The sequence below is a fragment of the Stegodyphus dumicola genome, chromosome X1, assembly GCF_044657685.1.
Source record: "Stegodyphus dumicola isolate Sdum_Otavi_A_Nest chromosome X1, ASM4465768v1".
NCBI lineage: Eukaryota > Metazoa > Arthropoda > Arachnida > Araneae > Eresidae > Stegodyphus > Stegodyphus dumicola.
This window is the reverse complement of record NC_140780.1, coordinates 30,421,766-30,443,504: the sequence shown is the minus strand read 5'-3', so window position 1 is coordinate 30,443,504 and position 21,739 is coordinate 30,421,766. Positions and strand designations below refer to the sequence as shown.

The window sequence follows — 21,739 nt, the reverse complement described above, 5'->3', positions numbered from 1 at the left end:
TTATAAAATTGGATTTTGAAGCCGCAGCCATCAAACGCTGTATCTTAGAACTTCCCAGTTCGACTATTCCGATTGTAACTTTCATTTTAATCAATGTTTTTGGAGTAAGATACAAGAAATGGGTCTAGTAAAGGAATATAAAGAGAACGAAGATATAAGAAATGTCTGTAGATTGAATTGTGCATTAGCTTACTTGCCAATAGGACACGTAGATGATGCTTGATGCATTGTATGGGAAAAAGCTTTTAGCATTGACAAACTTACCACATTCATTGATTATTTTGTCGATCGGTGGATGGACAATCCAAATATGCCCATTAAAGTATGGAATGTATATGGACAGCGTCATAGGATAAATAATTCTGTTGAAGGGTGGAATTCCAAATTAAATTCAATCACTGACAGAAACCAGCCTAATATGCACTTAAAATACTAAAATACTTAAAATACTAAAAGAAGAAACATAGAAAGTGCTTTTTAATTTGAAAGCCGGAGAATTAGGTGGCCCTGGAATAAAAAGAAAAAACGCATATGTAAAATTGGATGAAAGAATTAAATACATCCTAAAAGAATTCGAAACATCAATCAGTTTAGAAAAATGTCTAAAATAATATTTAAGTTTGTAACTAGGTTGGACTAAATCCAATGGTAAATGATATTTATGCCTTTATAATAAAGATAAGTTAGTATTTATTTATTTGTATTTATTTTTCTTTTATTTATTTGTATCTGTTTTGTATACTTTACTTCTAGTATTTATTTTTACTTACATTAATGAAACTCATTACTTTTATGGCAACTGCACCTGTTCTAATATTTATTTGACTCTAAAATACAGTTTTCCGCAAAATCCCTGAAATTTGTTCATACCCTTCATTATACTGTTACTTACTATTTTCTTCTAAATATTTCTCTAAAAATTTTTATTTTTATTACATTTCGCTATATTTAAAATGCATTCGCACTATAATATCATAACAATTTAAATATAAATAATTAAATGTGATTGGAAAAAATGTATGTATCCTTGTAATTCGATAATCGAGTGCAAAAACAGAAAACTTCTAAAAAAAAAATGTTGTCCCACTTGAAAGAGATTTACTACTTAAAATACTGTTTTAAATTATATTTGTGATTTTTAAAAGTATTTATTTACTTATTTATCTGCACCCTTTATCTCTTCTAAGATGAGGAAAAGATGTGTCCGCTCTCACCACGTCCGCTGTAGGCACACCCTCCGTCAACATGCGTCATTCGTGTTCTCGTTCGTTGTTCTACGTATTTCGGAGCCTTCTAACATGAATGCCCAACATACTATTCATGTATTCAAGTCTTTCTTGTTCATTTCCATTTTGGAAGCATTACAGTCACTAATAATTTGGAAGTGTTTGCCTAAAATATAAACTTTAAATTTTTTCAAAGCTTGAATTACAACCAATACCTCAAGTTAATAACTGGTAAATTCCTTTTCCGTATCAGATGTCTTTTCATGTTAAAAAAGGATGTAGTCAATAATCAATCGTAGATCTCTACATGAGAATACGACCATAACCATGGATACTGGCATCAGTATGTATTTCAGTATCGCTGCTCTGATTATAGATGCTAAGTATGGGCTTTTCACATAAATGTATTTTTAAAAGATAGAAAGGTTTTCTCTCGTTGTCTTCAAAGTTAAAGTCCTTACTTTTTTTAAGGAGATTAGTTAATTGTTGAATAATTATGGAAAAATTTAGAATAAATTTACTAAATCGTCCGGCAAGACCAAGAAAACTTTGTTACTCTTTCCAACTTTTAAGTTTGGGATAATTAATACAGCAGCAGTTTTAAGAAGAGATGGGAACAGTTACTGGCTGAAAAAGTTTAATTTCTCAAAATTAATTTCTAGTCCATACTGAGAAGCAATTGAGAAAACGGATTACAAAGGCTTAATAGCTTCATCTACATCTTTAGCAGGAAATATACCACCTAAATAGAGTAAAACATGACCTTGCAAGATTAGGTCCTTGAAAACTGGATTCACAAATTTTGAAATACAGGTGAGGTATAGAGACCAAAAGTTATACGTAGAAACTCATACTTACCATTATATGTGACAAATGAAGTGAAATGTTGGCTATTTTTGTCGACAACAACGTAAAAAGCTTTTTTTAAACGAAGGTAGTAACACCATCTTGTAGTGTATCCAGCAAATATTCTATCATCGGCAAGGGAGACCGATCTTTAACTGTCTTCTTGTTTAATTTGCGGTAGTCTATACATATTTTAGGCTTACCAGTTTCCGCTTTGACTACTGCAACTTGACTATAATATTCGGAAGAACGCGATTCAATTGTGCCGTCGGCTAACAAATATCGTACTTCTTTATCTATAATGTCCTTTGACTAAATATACTCGTCTAGGTCTATGAAAAATGGGTGTTTTATCTTTGGTCCACAATGATTTTCCGGGCAAAGTTAGATAAAGACTAAATCCACTATAATTAAAACATTTGGTGTCTGAAAATCACTTGAATTTGTTAAGAAACCTTTTCTGTCAGGTAAAGCTGAAAATGTTGACGCCCGACATTCAGTCTCACTTTTTGAAAAAGACATAATATCAGAAATTTTAATACTGCATTTTGAACATGTGTTTTGTTTAAAATCTAAAACAAGATTTTCTGGCAATAAATTTAGGACAACTGAAATTAAATGTGGACCATACTAATTTGAATCCTCTTGCATTAGATCGAAATTTCCTATAGAGATATCGAGCTCATCATGTAAGTTTCTGGAACATTTGAAACCTTTACTCGTAAAAGAGCTGGAACATTGGAAACCTTTACTCGTAAACGAAACAGTGAAGATATTGTGTTACGAATTTAGTATTTAAAAAGCTAATGTTAGTTCAATTATAAATTAAATGGTTTTATTTACCGCGCAGTACAGCGCGTGACGAATATTAAAAGAAAGCTAAGCCGGAAAATTGAAAATACAAGAGCACGTGCATTAAACATTTAATAAATATCTCTTTTTGATTTCAAGAAAGTACTAGAAAATTCTCGCACGCGATTTTCAAATCTTATAAAAGGAGGAAAACCTCTCAGTTTGGGGTAGTTACTTAGTTTGCTGTTGTTTAAAAAACTGCTCTTGTTGATTGTAGCGAATTCGCGGATTAGCTTTCTTTAGCTGTTTTGAATTAAGTTCTATTTGAACGTTTGAGTAGTTAAAAGATAACTACTGTTGTATATTGTGATACTGCACGATTATTTGAGGACATTTAATCATTTTTATTGTGATAATAATAAAATTTTAAATAAATCCATTTTTTCATCGGACTTGTGAATTCATTTCGTAACGAACCCGTACGCACGAAACAATATCTTTAAGCCAGAAACGATCTTTAAGTAACTTTACATACTTGTCATCATTTTTGTTAGTTAACTGAGAACCAGCTGCTACATTTAACACTCCTCAGGTCAGTTTATATGGTATTTTCTCCCTCCTTTCGGCATGCTTTAGTGGTGTAACTGTTAGCATACTCGGGGTGTATTCAAGAGGTCCAGGTTCGAGTCCCGGCGAGGGAATTGCACATTTTTCTCCTTTCCTACTTCAAAAAATAAGTAATGATTCAACAGTGGCGCCCAAACTAAAATGTGATGGATGATGATTCTCCATCACCAGGATTTGGTGACTGGGTCCCCTTATGACTAGTCGCCCTTTAAAAAAGAAGTGTATAAGGTATTTTCTCCCTCCTCTCTCCGTGCCTTCGTAATGTAAATGTGCTAGCCCTTTCGACGCGTATTCGAGACGTTCAGGTTCGAGTCCCGGCGAGGGCATTGCTCATTTTGCATGTATCATTCTTCTAAATAGTCTAATGTCTCTACAAAGTATGTTTTTAAATGGGCAAAATTTACAATTTTCGATAAAGATTCATTTCGATTAATAGTGTTTTCAAATAAATTCCAAAATTCTGATATTTGTTTCAAACGCAGAATAATCTAAATTCTATTAAAAAGCAAGTCATTTATGTAGATCAGGTTAAATTGTTCGAATACTGCGAAGTAACCTGGTTAAGTAGAGAAATGCCTTCTTAAAGGACTCTTTAAGGGAAACTGGCTCGTATTTACCTTATGTATGGGGGATTCGACTAAAACCTACGGTACCGTCTGGCATTCCCCTGAGTTCGAATTCAGGACGAACTAGTAGTATTCATCAGTATTTAATTGCTGAGCTACTAGGTGGGCTAATTCATGTAGATAAATTGCGTTAGCAGACCAACACTTTGTTTATAAAGTAAATCATTTGTGTTAAAAATTACTCTATTTAAAAGCATTTTCCTTTGACATCAAATGTTGAAGCTCTAACATTTGTGCTGTCAAGCGTAAATCATTTTTTCCTTTCTCTAAGATTTATATAAATCGCAAAATAAGTTAACGATTAATTCATTTTATTATATCAAAAAGTAATTTTCTATTCATTATGTTTGATTACTACATACATTAAAAGGAAGAAATCGGCAACCGCAAGTTAAAGGATATGAAAATTGATGTTTGCCTTTATCTTATCTTCACTCAGTGTGTCGCTTTTTTAGATTCAATTGCAGGAAATGAAAGAAGGTGAAAATTATCTATCCGTAAACTTAAGCCTACACGCATTCTTATTACTTCAGTTTTAATTAAAATCTCTCTAAATATTATTAAGATCTTAAGCAAATATTTTACTTAAAATAATTAAAATACTGCGATGTCTCTAAACAATGACAGTTATTTCCTTTTCGAGCCTTTTTTAGACACACTTTTAATATTTGCTTTATGCTTACTGGAGTAGTTTCTTAAGTAGTAATTTCATACTAAGATTTTATTACATAAATTAAACATCATTTATGCATGGCTGATATATGAGTATATATGAGTAACAGAAATACAAACAAATCTTTATCCTATTTTATAATTAAGAGTATTTTAACATTTTATAACTTAGTTTGCCTAATTTTTATTTGTGCTTTAGCTTTAAACAGATACGCGGTGGAGAAAGAGGATATATTATGAAATGGTGATTCTGCGTATTAGCATTTCGAAAAGGCCTGATGAATAAACAAGTCAGATGAAGACAAATACTGAACTTTATAGCATCGCGCAGGAATAATAATTTCACAAATGAAGAAAATCTGCTGAAAATAGTTAAAGAAAAATTGAAAGATATCGCTGCAATTCAGAGGTATGAAATAAGACAAAGAGATATATATTTAAAATTTTTGAGGTCGAAGATGCACAACTTCGGAACTGTAAACATTAAAAAGAACTGCAAGATCATTCATTCCCTAAGCAAAATCTAAGACTGAGTGCTTAACGTAGCACAGCTCAAGTTTGCGAATATTAAACCAACTCGACATTTCTGAAGCTGACGATATTTATACTATGGCTGAGATGGGGATGAAAAGGAAAGAACATACCTGAACATGCTAGAAAAATCAATCCGAGTATCTCAGGAGCATGTCTTCTGGAAACTTCCATATTGTCACAAATTCACGGTGTATTTCAGCAGCTAATATGTCAGATTCCCTTTAACCTGCATGTATAATATATCAAGGTATATTTACATAGAATAATAAACACATGGATGCGTTTTCTTAAAACTCCCACTTAAATTCCTAAAATTTAATGAAATTTTCTATTTTTCTTTAAATTCCTGAAATGTTTCCTTACTTTTCCCTCATATTACCTAAAAACGACGCAATTCGTGCCCTCGTGGATGCCTTTTAATTTTCTTACATCCAGGAACTACCTTTCACTAAAACATTCTTTTACTTGGCGAGAATAAAACTAAATCAACTAGGGACCTTTAAAATTCATTTTCTGGGCACAAAATGGTCTTGTTATGCTCGGCAGAAAACAGTGTGATAAATTGCCTAATATGGCGCTCTTGTTAAACTAAACAAAACGCTAAAGGCGCCATGTTTGGTCAGCTGTCGATTTTCGCATCTATGAAATTGATTTGAAGTTCTCAAATCTACGTTTCTAACCGTGTTGAGCAGATTTTCAAGAATTTGAATCTATTTAGGAATCTTTTGTTTAAATGATTAAAATTTTTGAACGAGACAGCATGCTATAGTCTTTCAACTAATCATAAATATACATTACCCAAAAAGAAACGACTCATTTTTTTTTAGTAAATATGCTTTCGTCCGTTTTGGTGATCCGATTTACTTCATTATTACTATTTTGCGAAACACATCTAATGATGTCTCACAGATTTCATGCCTATAATAATTCCAGTCTGTTCTAATGCAATTTGGTTAAACCTTTCGCATTACTTATTATTTTCCATGGTGTTACTAATTTGACGATTTTTTATCTCTAACTAATAATTATAGACGGAAAAAATAAGTAATATGGGCCTGAAAGAACTATAAATACCACAAACTATTTACCCTCGTTTAATGGATAATTCGAGAAATATATCTCATTAAAAATAAAGAATATGACTTCTGGGTACTACAGATGTTAAATCTTGGGCATTAATAAAAGTATAATCAACTCTCTTCCTCTTTAATTTTCTTAAATACATGATGAGAAGAAACAGATGGTCGAAACTCTATAAAAGTAAAATAAAGATGTGGTGGGCGTAGTTCATAGATGGGGGGGGGAGAGGAATCCATGGTAAAAGACTGTGTTTTTTCGGAGGGTGATGATTCTAGGCTAATAATAACAGTAAAATATTTTGTACTAATCCTATAAACGACTTTTAGAGACTCTATACAAAATGGAAAGTATTTAATGTAAGATTAATTATTTTAGCATATAAATTGTTAAATGGATTAGTATTGTTATACAACTGTAAATGTTGTGAAGGACCTTAATCTTAATCAAAATTCTTTATATATGATCGAAAATCTGTAAAAATAAAATAAAGATGTAGTGTGCGTATTTCATAGATGGGAGGATTTTTGTTTGTTTGTTTGTGTGTGATTATGGCAAAGCCTCGAGGGCTATCTGCCTTAAAGGAGGGATGCCTTCGGGGAGGACTTTCTAAGGGAAACTGGCTCGTATACATGTTACACATGGGGAAAACCATGAAAACGCCCATGCAGCCAGCCCGTTTGCGGGATTCGAACCACGGACCAAACTACCAGTGTTCAGCGACTTTACCGCTCCGCCGCCGGTGGGCTAGATGGGAGGAGGAAGGAATTAACGGTTAAAGACTGTTTTTTTCGGGAGGGTAATGATTCTCGGCCAATTATGACAGCAAAATATACTTTGTTTTCCTAATTCTATAGATTGTATTATTTTAATTACGGCAGAGCACACGAAGGCTATCTGCCTAAAGGGAAGGATACCTTCGTGGAGGACTTTCTAAGGGAAACTTGCTCGTATACACATGGGGAAAACCACGAAAACGCCCATGTAACCAGCCCGTTCGCGGAATTCGAACCTCGGACCGAACTACCAGTGTTCAGCGTCTTTACCGCTCGGCCGCTGGTGGGCTCCTAATCCATAGAAACGACTTTCAGAAACTTTATACAAAATGGAAAGTATTTAATGGGAGATTAATTATTTTAGCATATAAGTTGTTAAATGGATTGGTATGGGTTATGCAACTGTAAATGTTGTGAACGACCTTAATCATAATTCTTTATATAACTTCTTATATAAAGAATATATAAAAAGAATATATATTTCGTTGTATAAGAATTCTTAAATTCTTCCTTATACAATGAAGAACATTTGCTTAATCTCCAACGTCTATCCAGAACTTGATGATTTTAAGCGAAAAAAGTCTGAAAAAGTATTTAAGTACTGAATATAGGATAAAAAAAAATTCTTTAATAAGTTAAACCAAGTCTTGTAACATCTCTGCAGTTTTGTGTTGGTGTCATTAGATAATGTGACAGGATAAACATGCGAACGAATAACAAAGTATACAATTTAATAACGAAAAAATTTTAAAATTAAAACCAGCAGTATCCTACAGTTTTTTAAAATGAATTATCTAATATTTCTTTAACGTAATCCAACCCTACCTGACCAAAATTGCATAGAGCATATTTCCAACTAATAATTCAAAACCCAATTGCTAATTATCAAGCAATTTATGTAAATCGTACCTATAATGCAAAATAAATTTAAACAAATTTAATTTCTATTACATGTCTAAACAAAATAAAATAAATTTATTAATTGTAGCCCGAATTGAGATCGAATAATCAATTCAAACTCAAATCGACAATGCATTCAAAACTGTAAGCATTATAATAAAAATAATCCAGATAGTAAGCTGAGAATAAAATAATTTTTAAATAGTGAAACGTATTCTAAATTGTAAAAATTAAATTCCGATATCCGATTTATAGAAGCTACAGAAGCTTAATCAAGGAACAACAGAATTTTAAAACCGTTAGAAGAAAATTTGGCAAAAATAACTAAGCAAAACGTCAGCATCAATATATTTACAAGAATACGTAAATGTGGATTGAATATATTTGTGGAGATAACGAAAAAAGGATTAGGTTTACCTCACGCATCTTACCTGTAAGCTTAGCCTGTAGTCGAAGAAATCGAAAAAAATGTGGTACCCGTTCCAGGTGTAAACAATAACAATGCGAATAAGATTGCAATTGACAGTTAAGTTTTGAAAATATATAATTTCATGTGCATCAACAGAGTTAATAAGCCTCCCAACGCAATAGTGGTTAGTGACTCTGACTAGAGTAGCAAAGGTCTCAGATTCGATTCCCAAAAGACGACAGGGATTTTGTAAATGTATAGGTCTTTGCGCTATGGGGGCAGTCTAAATATATGGCCAGTCGAGAAGTCCTCTCGTATGGCTTGTTGTTAGAGAAAGAGAAGGGAAGACTCTCTGACCGTCCTCACCTCCGTTGTGTATTCTCACAAAATTGGGGAGGGGGGAGCTGGACAAAATCGACTGCCACCAAGATGGTGTCCAAGCCTCTTGCCAGTGACAGATGTAATCTTGTAGTCCTTGCAACGCTAGAATTCGTCTTGTTCTGATTACGTTAGACAAGTAGGATTAGTCGTAACAGCCAACTAGTTAACACTTTCCGGCACGCTACCTTTTACAGTTGGAGTTTTGCGAAAAAAAAAAAAGGTAGGCAGTCAAATTAGGCCTAGACGAGTACGCAAGTAAAATTTTGTGAAGATAGTACTTATCGTTTAATTCTTTGGGTGTGCCCAAAGTGGGCACACTGATTGGGAATAGAGCTTCGAAAAGAGTGCTGAAACGAGCATTGTTGTCAGTGAACTCACCGATGAGATGCGGAGAAACAAAGAATACAGACTCTCGGTTGTACTAGATTATCGGTGAGCCCAGTCAGGGCACACCTAGGGTTCGCCGTTTAATTTTAGGCAAGATTCCAAGGTAAAAATTTAAAACTAATATAGAATAAGGAGATTAGAATACAGCCAAAAAAAACAAGATGGAAATTTCTTTTCAAACATTTTATTTTATACGCTAAAAAATCTGGAAGATTTCTTTGAAAAATGAGGATCTTAAAAAACTAAACATGGCTAAAATATATGGACTGGTTTGTGTTGAGCTGCCATCTACTATAAATAAAGAAGGTTCAGAGTAACCTATAAATCCTTTTTCATTCAATTTTTCTGTGCGTACAGAAGGAAATTTTTAGGTGTGTCCAGATCGGACACACTGTGCCGCAAAGGGTTAAGACAAAATTTCTAAGCTGTCTTATTTCAACCAAACTGGTTAGTCGACCAAAAGGAAATAATTTAAACAAGACAAATAAGTATTAATTTGCTGAAATTATCAATCAATTATCAGAAAAACGTTCTGAAAGCTGAAGAATTTCCTTAAAATTTATTAAAAAATAACTCGCAGAATTAAATCTGTCAATTTAATTACAATTTAATTAAATAACACAAATTTTATGAATGAAAAGAAGTGATAATTAAGTATTCCATTATTAATATTTTCCATTCTCTCACAATTCTTTTAAAATTTTGCATCTACAGAACTATTACATTCTTAGATCAGTTAACTGGATTCTTAGATCACTTCACTAGAACTCCACTAAGCCTTGCCACTACAATGTTACTTGTCAATTTCAGTTAACGAGTTTTATTTCAACCCTCTTATTTATCAGTATTTTATATGCATTTATATAATTTGTTTTTCTCTTTTTTTTCCTATTTCCTCAAATAATGCTCCTAAATGCTAGTTTTATTATATATTTATGATAAGTGAATAAATGCGATAACAACAGAAGAATTTTTCCCGTGTTCAAGAGCTGTGCTAAACTCATTTTAAAAGGGTGGTAGATCTGTTTTTTAACAATATTTAGAAATGAAAAAATGGCAAACTGATGGATAGAGTTTTTTCTTCGACAATAAAATGATGATTGAAAACATTCCGGGAGAATAAGACGTTTACTGGTGATGCCCAAATTAGGATTTTATTCTATTCAAAGAAAGACCTGTAAGATTCCTTTTTAGCTACATGTTATTTTTATATTACTCTTCTTCTGTACTCTTCTTTAAGTTATGAACTATAAGGACTGGTGCCTTTTTATTTTCACCTCTTGTATCCGTTATTTTAGATTTCTGTTTAGTTGCGGAGACGACAAATCCTCAAAACAAGAGAAAATAAAAGATATGTGATTAGACAGTTAATTAGGTTTAATTTTACAGACTTAATTTCGTCTTTAATTTGCGTAATCTTGAATAATATCTGCTTTTTATCCAAACCTGGTTCTATTAGGCCTTCTCTTAGTCTTTTAATTTTGAAAGTAAGCTAAAAAGCTGTTAGTTAAAGAATTAGCCATTGAATCTAGTAAAGTAAAATAATGGTTTCTAAGCAAGATTTATAGAGTAAAACTAATAGTTCTATTTTCAGAGCATGCGCTAGTTATAATAGAAGTACCAAGCATATTTCATATCAGAACAAAATATTTAAAAAAAGCGTATAAGAATACTAAAATTAACTTACAGTTTGTAGTGTTTTAAACATTCTTATATGCTCAACTTGTCTTAAAGGGCTCAACCTGAGAAAAAAACAAGTTTTTATTAGCAGAATAGGCAAGGAAGCAAAAGTTCCTACTAACGCTTTCTTATTTATTAGTTGGTTAGGTTAGGTTATTTATTTACGACAAAGCCTCGAGGGCTATCTGCTTTAAGGGTGGGGATGCCTACGTGGATGACTTTCTAAGGGAAACTGGCTCGTATACACGTTACACATGGGGAAAACCACGAAAACACCCGTGCAGACAGCCCATTCGCGGGATTCGTTCCGAACTACCAGTGTTCAACGATTTTACCGCTCGGCCGCTGGTGGGCCGATTTATTAGCTGAATTTCAAAATAAAATTCTAAAATTGCACTGCTTATCTCGTTCTTGCAATTCAGGTACTAGTTAATACAAACATATATTTATTTTCTAAAATCTAAACAACAATCCAAATTAAATAATTAACAATGTATTCAAGTTAATTAATTAAGAGTAACTAACTATAAAATATCTAATAATCAAGCACAGCATAAAATCATTATTTCGATAACTATGTGCCGGTAAACTTAATACTCTGCAAATAATAAATTTGATTTATTTTGCCATTATGAACTTTATGGAAATTATAAAGCAGACGTACAGTTAAACAAATGTAAAGAAACACTTTATGGGCTGAAGTCTAAAACTTATCTGGTATTTAGAACTGATGGAAAACATTTTCATTTATTTTCATATTATATAAACAGTCTGATAAACTTCTGAAATATACTGATACAGAATCTTTAGGAATGAAAATGTAAATGAGCAATAAAAATTTTAGAAAACTACCTGCAAAGAAAATGGTCACAAGTTTTAAAAATTCCTTTAAAACTCGTAATAAATTTACCTGTTATGCGTTTCTTTAGATGATCGCTTCCTTTTTTAACTATATCTTTGAATTTCTAACGTAATATTTTAATTAATGAATATCATATTGTAAACTAAAACATGCTTAATAAGTATTAAAACACCTCTTGAATTTCTTGAAACTTTTATCCAAAGCTAATTTTTCAGCCGCAGTGAAAAATGTAATATTTCCTCACGCTATAGTGAATTTCTTTAGAAACGGAGAAAACAATAATAGCGTGAGAAATAAAGCTATTTTTAAAAGAAATTCGAACATGGTGTGCGTGTTATGGCAACATTTTTAATTTTTTTTTCTGACAGTGCCGTCTTATTTCTTGTAAGGTTAATATTAAAATACTAAAATGCTTGACTATGTAATTCTGAATGATTGATTTTTACGCAATCATGTGAAAGCGCTTTGGTCGCATATTGCTAAGTGATTTGAAATTGCGGCTGAACTTTAATCTTCCATTCTGCAAGTGGGTGGGGCCTTCATTGAAGCAAACGTTTACTGGTTTGAAACGTTGCTTGATCAAACGTTGGAACGTTGTGTGTGTGTTGTTTGGAACCTTGAATTCAAAAAAAAAAAAAAAAAAAATCATGACAGTATTATTTATGACATCCGTGGAAAAGAGCCTTTACATTCAGATACTAGACAATACAACAAGCACATTTATTAGATTTTTGCTGAACATTATAGTTTTCAATTATATGCATAAAAATGCAATAATCTGCGTTTATTTGTAAAGTAGTTTTTAACCAAATTCGACTTTCTTGGAAATAAACAACAAAATAAGGAAATAAAATGGAATTAGTTTTTTAAATAAATAACAATTCTTTTTTAATTAATATTTTAGAAGTAAATTATTTTTTGTTTCTAATAATTACTTAGGGCTTCATTCAAATACAAGCAAAATATGATGATCTGCTATATTTTGCGTTTTATACTCGTAGGTTATCAGTTTTATCCCAACATAAAAATATTTTTCTTTTTTTACAGAGCTCTATCCATTAATCCGGAACCGAAAATAATGGATAATTTAGGCGTCCTATACATAAGTGCTGGAAGAATTGGGGAAGCAAACAAGTTATACAAGGAAATGCATGAAAAGTATGGAAACTACTTGGAAGGGAAGATTCACTTCGTAAGTTTCACGGCATTTTACTTTTATTACTCTTAAACTATTTATCCTATTAAATGCCTTTTCAAAACGCTTAATGCATTAGTTTGGATTCAAATTCATTTGAATGTCATTGGCAGTAGATAACTCAAGGATCTTTTATTTCATTCTGCATTACAAGAAATTGCTCACATTTCACTTATCGTTTACTTTATATCAAACGATGACCTCCTTTATGCTCAATTCTAACGTAGGGAAGATATAATTAGTTTGTATCCTGAATAGGTAATTCACACTTTGATAATAACAATGCATGAATAACGCTTTAGATAAATGAGATGATATAAACCCACATGTTTCTAAGATTAGATTGAACTGAACGCAATAATATCGCGTGATAGTATGAAAAGCTTCTCTGTTTTCAGGATTAGGCAATGCTACCTAAAAACAACCTTTTATATTTACCGTGTCAACTAAATATTACAAAATACCGTAAGCATATTTAATTCATTCAGATCATCAAATATTTGAGTTCCCTCTTCAATGTGTTGAGCTGTTAGCTCTGGCTGTTATAGAATGCTGTTATTGATCGTAGATGTCAAAGCATCCATTGTGTGTTATGTTAAGATGCATATCCGTTGTTAGTTGCAGGTTTCCTTACAAATATATTGTTTCGTTATAGGGTAGTTTCCATGAAATATGTTTGCTATTAAATACACAGAATTGAGTCATATGCTTAACATTGCGAAATAACGAGATGCAACTAAATAAGCTTTACGTCAAATTAAACACGCCTCATTTTGTTTAGTAAAACTTAATATATCTTTTCGTTAGGGACAGAAAAGAAATGTGTTTTGTATATTTGACAGAGATTAAATCTTAATGTATTGGTAACTATATTTTATGATCTAATGATAGTTATAAAGGTGTATTCAGTTACAAAATTTCAGAAACTTACTTGAACTGATTTGATTGCTCTCCATTTCTATTTTATGGCTTATCTCTTCAACTGAGAATGACTTTTAATAGTACAAATTTTTTTGAGTGGTAAGTAAAAAGGATACTAAAACTGCAAAATGTTATGCTTTTCCTTTTATGAAAAATAACTAAAATCTGATCGTTTTGTAAACTACAAACTAACATTCGTCCTTGTACTCAGTTCAAATTGTATCTATCAACTTAACGTCGCTTAAATTTCACTTTACCTTCAAAAACCCTTTTTCACTCATTAAAAGTGTCTATATAGTTAAGGTTGTTAATTTTCCTAATACTTTAATATAATATAAACAAATTTTTATTATTCTTCTCCTGTGATATGAATAAAAATATGTGAATCTGACAGTGCTTCTGCTGTTGGACACGAATATGTGACTGAAATTTTTTCGCCTAAGGTTTTTTGGATTCATAGCTAGCATTTTATGAGTTTTTATATTTTCTCGAATAAAATTATCTAGGAAGCAGAACTACCTGTTTACATGTACCACTTGGCTTATAAAACATATCTGTTAATGGCACAATTGAAGTCGGAACTTCAATGTCCTTGATAAATTTTTATGGTACCAGAAATATCCTGAGGAAAATAACGCACTTATTGCCCAGAAGCCAACAAGAAGTAACCGATATAGAAAAGAATAAATGATTAAAAGATATAACATAATATGATGTACCTATAGTTTTATGTACTGATAGGCATCGAAACTGCTACTTTATTAAGGAGTGATAAAAGAAAAGTCAAATTTGCATTAAAGGTATTGTACGCTGGAATATGCAAATGATTAACATTACAGTACATGCGGGCAAAGCACGTACCAATAACGTCTTATGTATAAATTGGACGATTGCATAAATGGTTTTCCATTTAGAAACCAAATATAAAGTGGTTGTTTACATAAATGACGTGAATGAAGGAGAAACGCCAAGCAGCACTTGTCGGAATTCGACCGTAACTTATCGAGACTGTGGTTTATATTTATGCAATACTGCTACTCTTTTGATTAGTAGTTCATACCTCTCACAGAATATGGAATCCATGGGTCTGAGAAGGTAATACTGAACGCGATGCAGGATCTTAGCGGCATAAGGCTTAAGAGAGAACAACCATATTGCCCTTTGGATCCTCCGGGATCGTACAGCTACGGCACGTACCCAGAGTCAGGAACGTGGCTCGTGTGATGATCCGCCAGTGCGATCGCGTGCGCAATTCCAAAGACTAGGATAGTGATTATTGTTGCGGTTTCCCTTGACGTTGCTGACAGGAGCACCTAAAGGAGTGATGAACGTGTGCATTGATAAAGGAGTGGCATCATGTACGTTTCAGACGAAACACGGTTTTACGTACTGCATTGTGACGGACATATCCGTGAGGGGCATCGAACAGAACGAAAGTTCCTAGCTTACATTAGTCATCGTCATAAGATCTCAACACTTGATGTGCAGGTATGGGGTGTCATTGGCTACATACCCTGGTCACCTCTTGTTAACATAGTCGTCAATGTGGAAGATCGCCGTTACATTTCTGACTTGTTAAAGCCCATAGCTGTGCCTGTCTTCGAGACCCGCTTGACGCCATTTAATAAGATAATGAGCGACAACATGTTGGCCGTGCTACCTTCACCTTCCTCTATCCAGAGGGTTTTCAACTGTCGTTCTACAGATCTCTTAGCCATTGCGAACATCTTGTCATAGGTTTCCGAGAAACTGCAACGCAAAAACCAGACAGCCACTACGACTGACAAACTATGGCATAAAGTTGAAGTTGCATGGAATGAAGTATACATCTGTCTGTCATCCAAGCTAGTTCGACTCGATTCCAGCCGGCTTGCAGCCGTTGTTACTAACAGACGTAGTAGTTGTTTGTACTAAACTCTGAATGCTTGTTTCCCAAACCACCTGTAAATTTAATCTTGTCTTCTCTCTGTTATACGGTATATGTGCAATAAATTAGATTCTGCTATTTCCTTCCTAGTATAGCAATTTTTTGTCCAACAATGTATGACTTTGAAAGGTAATCCACAATTTTTTTACACTTCTGTGTTCTAGATTCCCACAGAAAATTTAACGAAATTTTCTTGAAAGCTTGGTATGTCACCTTTTAGGCTGGTCAAAATTAGGGCATGCATTTCTTTCATATCCATAGCTTAATTGAAAATAAAGTGCTTCTTTCTTGAGAACTGAAGCGTAATTTGTTGTTACAGGTAACTGAGAACCAAGAATGAAACGTAAAACCTGGAAGTAAAGCATTGAAAGCACTCTATTGCAAAAATAAACTTAATGTAACTGAAACTTAGATGCAACTACATATGCCTTTTTAAATGTATTCGCCTGGTCTTAAGGAGCTCTTGCACATTATGAAGTGAGATCGTTCAAAAGCTCTAGATGGAAGCAAAATCCTTGAAATCAGCATACATGAAAGCATAGCAAACTAATAATTGGGTAGTTCAGAGCTGTGATTAGGATAAACTTTAAAATACAGATAAAGCAAACCCGCATATGTACAGGGAATGTGAAAGAATTTAAAATTGTTTAAATTTATAATGTTATATTTTATTTCAAAAGCTTACTTAAAAGTTTTATTTTAATTTTAAATCTTGTAAACAGTTAGATTTCGCCTTATTGGAAACATAACTGGTTTTACCTACATACGAAGGAAATTTCTTGTATTACTTTCAGTATTTTCCCTGACTAAATGTGCACTGAAAAAATAATATATGATGGGCAAATTCTCAATAAAGCAACCGTATTACATGATAATAATCTTCAAAAAGTTAATGCTTTGGAATAGTTTTATTTTAATTCAATAAAACATCACTTAGTTCTATGGTACTTTGAAATTGCATATTATTTACACTATCTTTAAAATGGTAAAACGTGTTTTTCAGTGAACTCTAATTAGTCTTTATGTTTAAATTACTTGGGCATTTCACTCAGAGCGGTCCAAGCTTATGCTATTCTGTTTTTATAATACGTGACGTATTCAGAACAGAAACGTCTTACATTGAAATGGAGTTACAAATGTAAATGTTTTTCTTCCTTTTCTCAAAGGCTCAAGTTTTAATGCAGGAAAGAAGCTTTCAACAAGCTGAACAACTTCTTCAATCGGTTGTGCAGGAGAACTCCACACACAGAGACGCTCTGCACCAGTTGTCATTGTTATACAGCCAAGTCAATCGAACAACGGAGGTAAAAATAAGACTACTCTTAATTTGTTTCATATTACTTTAACCTCTTCGTCGTCCGTAACGCGTTCAAGTGAAACTTCCGCAGGGCGGCCGTATCGCGCCTCAAGCGTTCTTCTACATTTTAAAACTTTTAAACGTTTAAAATGCTTTCTAAATGTTTACTTGTTTGAGTTTTTATTTTTGTTTGTTCTAATACTTCCTAGAGGGTAGCACTAAACAGGCATTCTATTTCTAATTGAACTTGCCCCGGGTTTTATGAATATTCGCGCCATTTTACATAAGATACAAGACAGTGAGAGATGGCTTCAACGTCTACTCAGCAGAAAAAGAGACAAAATGAGGTTGTGAATTGGAAAGACAAGAAGGATATACGTTTGATGAGTACAGTCCATAATAACTCGATGATTGATGTTGGAACACGGAAAAGAATTGTAAAAAAAAAAAAAAAAAACCAATAATTGTAAAAGATTACAACAACAAAATGGGAGGAGTGGACCGCCTGGATCAGATGTTATCAAATTATCCTGCTGTTAGAAATAAGCAGAGATAGTTTTATTTTATTCATTATGCTTTATTTCCTTATAATTTTACTTAATATTCATTGACATTCATCCACTACGAAAGTCATGTATGAAAAGTTATGATGTACAGAGAAAACAACATTACACGCTACGGAAAACAGATGGCCGCTGGGGGGGGAATTTTTGCAGACAGGAGAGGACAGCGAAAGGGTTAAGTAATATGTATGATAGCTACCTTGAGTAGTGCAAAGTAATGTAACTGAACTGAAAAGATCGAAAGGCTAAGCTATAAACTTTTCTTATAGTAATATTATAAATATCTTTTATGTCTCTTAAATACCATTAGCCAAAATAAAACAATTTCCACAGTGATGCTCAGAAAGACCATAACGATATATAAAATGCAGCGTTATGCATTACTGTGCACTATATTCCCAGAAATTCTGTAGCTTTCTGAAAAGCTTTCAAAATCAATAGTGTTGGAAAGCTTATATTCATGTATGTTTTCGACCCTCTGTTGAATTTTGTGGAGAATTTGACATTAGATTTTTTCTGTCACACGACATTTCGAAAACGTTTTATTGTAGCATGATAAATAACTATGGGTAATGAATGCTCAGAAATGGATCTTGTGTCTGCAGGCATAAACTTTTGTAACTCTAACGCTTACATATGGAGAGTTTAAAAATGCATTTTTGCTTAAAATTCTCATATACATTTAACGAATGAGAAATGTAAACTTAAAGTATTATAAAAAATAATTCGAAGTGGAAAAAATATTATTCAATTGTTACATTAATATATTTCTTTTTTTATTTTCGCTCAATAAAAGTTATTTTTGAATATCAAATTCGATGCATAATACTATGACCTGCATAACTTTCTGAAACGTATCACACATTGCCACTGATCTAAGATTTTATGTAAAATATTTAAATAACAATATTATTTCATTTATTCACAGAGGGATCTCTAGTAAGTTTAGAAGTGCATAATAGCATCGCATTTCTTCAACTTTTGAGTGACCTTACCTGGTGAGTGGTTTTATACTATATAAAAGTCTAGTATGGACACCAGACTTCCTTGTACGTCTCTTTAAATTATGCATATTGCTGCAACTCATTTAAACGAATTTACCCGAATTAATCTAACGTAATTAACCGATACTTCGAGCAAGTTGAAAATGACATAAAACATTGCAGTTTTTGCAATTAAATATCCCGGTCACCTTTTTCTCGTACGGAATTTAAACTTCTTATATTCTTATTTTTTTCATGACGAATGTAACACTTTCCCAAATATAGATTAAGGTTGCTATCGATGGATCGGCTCCTTCGTTGAGCCACTTCCCATTATTTTCTAGGTATTAAACTGTAGGCTCTACATGTTGACCGTTTAGTATACTACCTGAAGCTTGAAAACCGCCGTTGTGACTGGGAAAAGATCCACGCTTAAAACAAAATTGCTTTAGAAGAAAATAAGATTTTTGTACTTTACTTCTAATCCATCTATGTAAAGAAAATACAGATATCAGTAAGACGTTAACAGTGTTTTTGTTATTAATAAAAACATTTAAAACTGTGTTAAATCAGCGTTATTCGGCTATATTAACTATGGTTTTTACTGTTATAACCGAAATCAGGGACGTATTCCGTACCGACCGTAGTTGCCTTCAGTGAGCCAGCCTGCTTTCCTATGAATGGGCTGGTGTCCCAACAATGGAAACTACTTCGAGGTAATATTTTGAAACTTTGTCAAGTTGAATAATAAAATGTCACTCTATCTTATTTAGTAAAAAGCTATCAAGGGTAATTAAATCTATAATTATGTAATGATCTCATTTTCTTTGTCATAAAATAATTATAAGCTAATAATCTAAACCGAAGTATCCTTAATTCGTGTGTAAAATGAATATTTTATTGAAATTATCGTAATTACCTTTTAAGGCATTTCTCCTGCCTTCTTCGCATGCCTTCGTGGTGTGGTGGTCTGCATGCTGGGTGCGTATTCCAGAGGTCCGCGATTCGATTCCCGGCGAAGGCGGCTGCTCATTTTTCATTTTGACTGCTTCCAAAAAATACCTAATGTCTCTACAACATTTACATAATTTATGCCTATTTCTAGTTTAAAATTTTATCTGTAATTTAAATAGATTAAGAAACATTAAGGAACATGTTTCTATGGCAGAGTCGGAGGGAAGGAAAATTCGGTCGCCCAGTTTCATATAGCAAGATTGTTTGGGGACGTATGTGAACAAGCAGCAATAGTAGGGACGGCAAATGAATGGTTTTGCTAAAACAGATACTCAAAATAGTTTTAAACATTTTATTGACTTGTGTAAGTATGATACTGTATTGAAAAGAAAATAATTACCAGCTCATTCATAGAAACTCCCAAGCTGAATGAAGGCGACCGTTGGGTCAGTGGCACCTATTTTTATTTTTCTAATATTTACTCAATATTTCATAATTATAACGTTCTATCCCTAGGTATGTGTAGTATGGAAAGTAGTATTTACAGTAACTTGTAAAAATCAGTAAAATTGACAAATTTGGCGATTTTAAGGATCACTTTGTAAAAGTGGCCCATCGATAGCCACATTCCCCTAGGTACAGAAACCTGAAGAACACATTAATAGTTAGATCTCATTATTTGTCCAAAATTATTTTTTTTTAATTTGACATCGCCAAAACATGAATACTTTCGTCGTTTAAAGCACTTCTGTAATTGGATGTATATGACTAAGACCAGCGATTGCGAAAATAAAGGCCGGGTATAGATTTTTAAGCTGGGTAAGAGGTGGGTATATATATATATGTGTGTGTGTGTGTATGTGTGTGTGTTTCGTATTGCCGATTGCAATAAAAAAGTTCACAACTAGATATTATAAGTCTCATGTAAAAAATTCCAGGGTTTTGCCTGTAATCGTTTTTGAGTTACGGGAGATGCATACATACCTTTTGATACCATTTTACAACCCGTTTCGGAAAAAAAAAGAGTCTTTTATTCTGTTCGTACGTACAGATATCATGCAAAATCATCGTCCAAATGGATTCAGGAACAGTCAAAATGGAATGTGGTACTATATTTCTGGTATCGTATTTCTGTTGAAATATGATACCAGAAATTTTTTGCAACTTCAGAAGAAAAAATAGTAAAAACCTCAATGCAAGTATCGTATGTCTTCCCGTATTTTCGCCCTGTTTTTACTAATTTATCGCTCAAAAATCGGGAGGGGAAAATTAAGGAAATGTTTGAATTTTCAAAGGCTGCTTGCTGTTAAGGTAAGATAATAAAAAATGAAAAGATGTCATAAAAAAATTAACTATCGCGGCATTGTTTCTTTAAAAGAAACCTACATTCCAATCAGAAAACTATTAACATTATAGTATGTAATAAAATATTTTTATTTCTACATCCCTGCAATTTGAAGTTCGCCCACTAATATCTCTGCGACTCCTTAGTCCTCAAAGCATCCGTAAATAATTACAGGACGTGCAGATAACTCAGCGAAATCGTAAACTGAATGTCAGTTCCTAGCTTGTGATTTCCTAGCAGGTAGTTTGTGAAGGTTTGTCATTGTTAGTATGACATAAACAATCATTACGTAGAAGAATCCATTTTAAAATTTAGGTAAGCTCGTCCTCTGAACGTATTAAAGAAGGAAAAATTACGCGAATACTTTAAATACTCTAAATCTAACAGTACAAAGCTAGGGGCAGAAATTCGCGAGGATATACGGTTTTTCACTGTAATGCCCATAGACAATGTTAAACTTGATGGGACCAGTACTATGCTATGATCATGAAAGCTATAGAATAATGTATAAATTAAACAGTAAGCACCTACACTAATCTTAGATCCACCTTTATAATTTGCATATTAAATATGAATAATGTAATATTCATATCCAACCTTATAGTATCCGTACGGAACACATGAAGGCGTATTTTTAATCCGGTGTATGTATTCAAAGCACCTACATTAACATTAAACTTAGATCCACCTTTATAATTTGCATATTAAATATGAATAACGTAATATTCATATTCAACCTTATAGTATCCGTACGGAACA

At 32.8% G+C, this 21,739-nt stretch overlaps 1 protein-coding gene across 1 annotated transcript in view; it reads left to right on the top strand.

The window, feature by feature from the left end:
• The window catches only part of LOC118197709 (protein O-mannosyl-transferase TMTC1-like), a 441,210-nt gene that overhangs the window by 392,187 nt on the left and 27,284 nt on the right, over positions 1-21,739 (top strand). The window contains exons 14-15 of the mRNA XM_085808444.1: positions 12,843-12,987; positions 17,005-17,142. Coding sequence (XP_085664570.1) covers positions 12,843-12,987; positions 17,005-17,142 — 283 coding nt within the window. The remainder of the gene's footprint in view (positions 1-12,842; positions 12,988-17,004; positions 17,143-21,739) is intronic.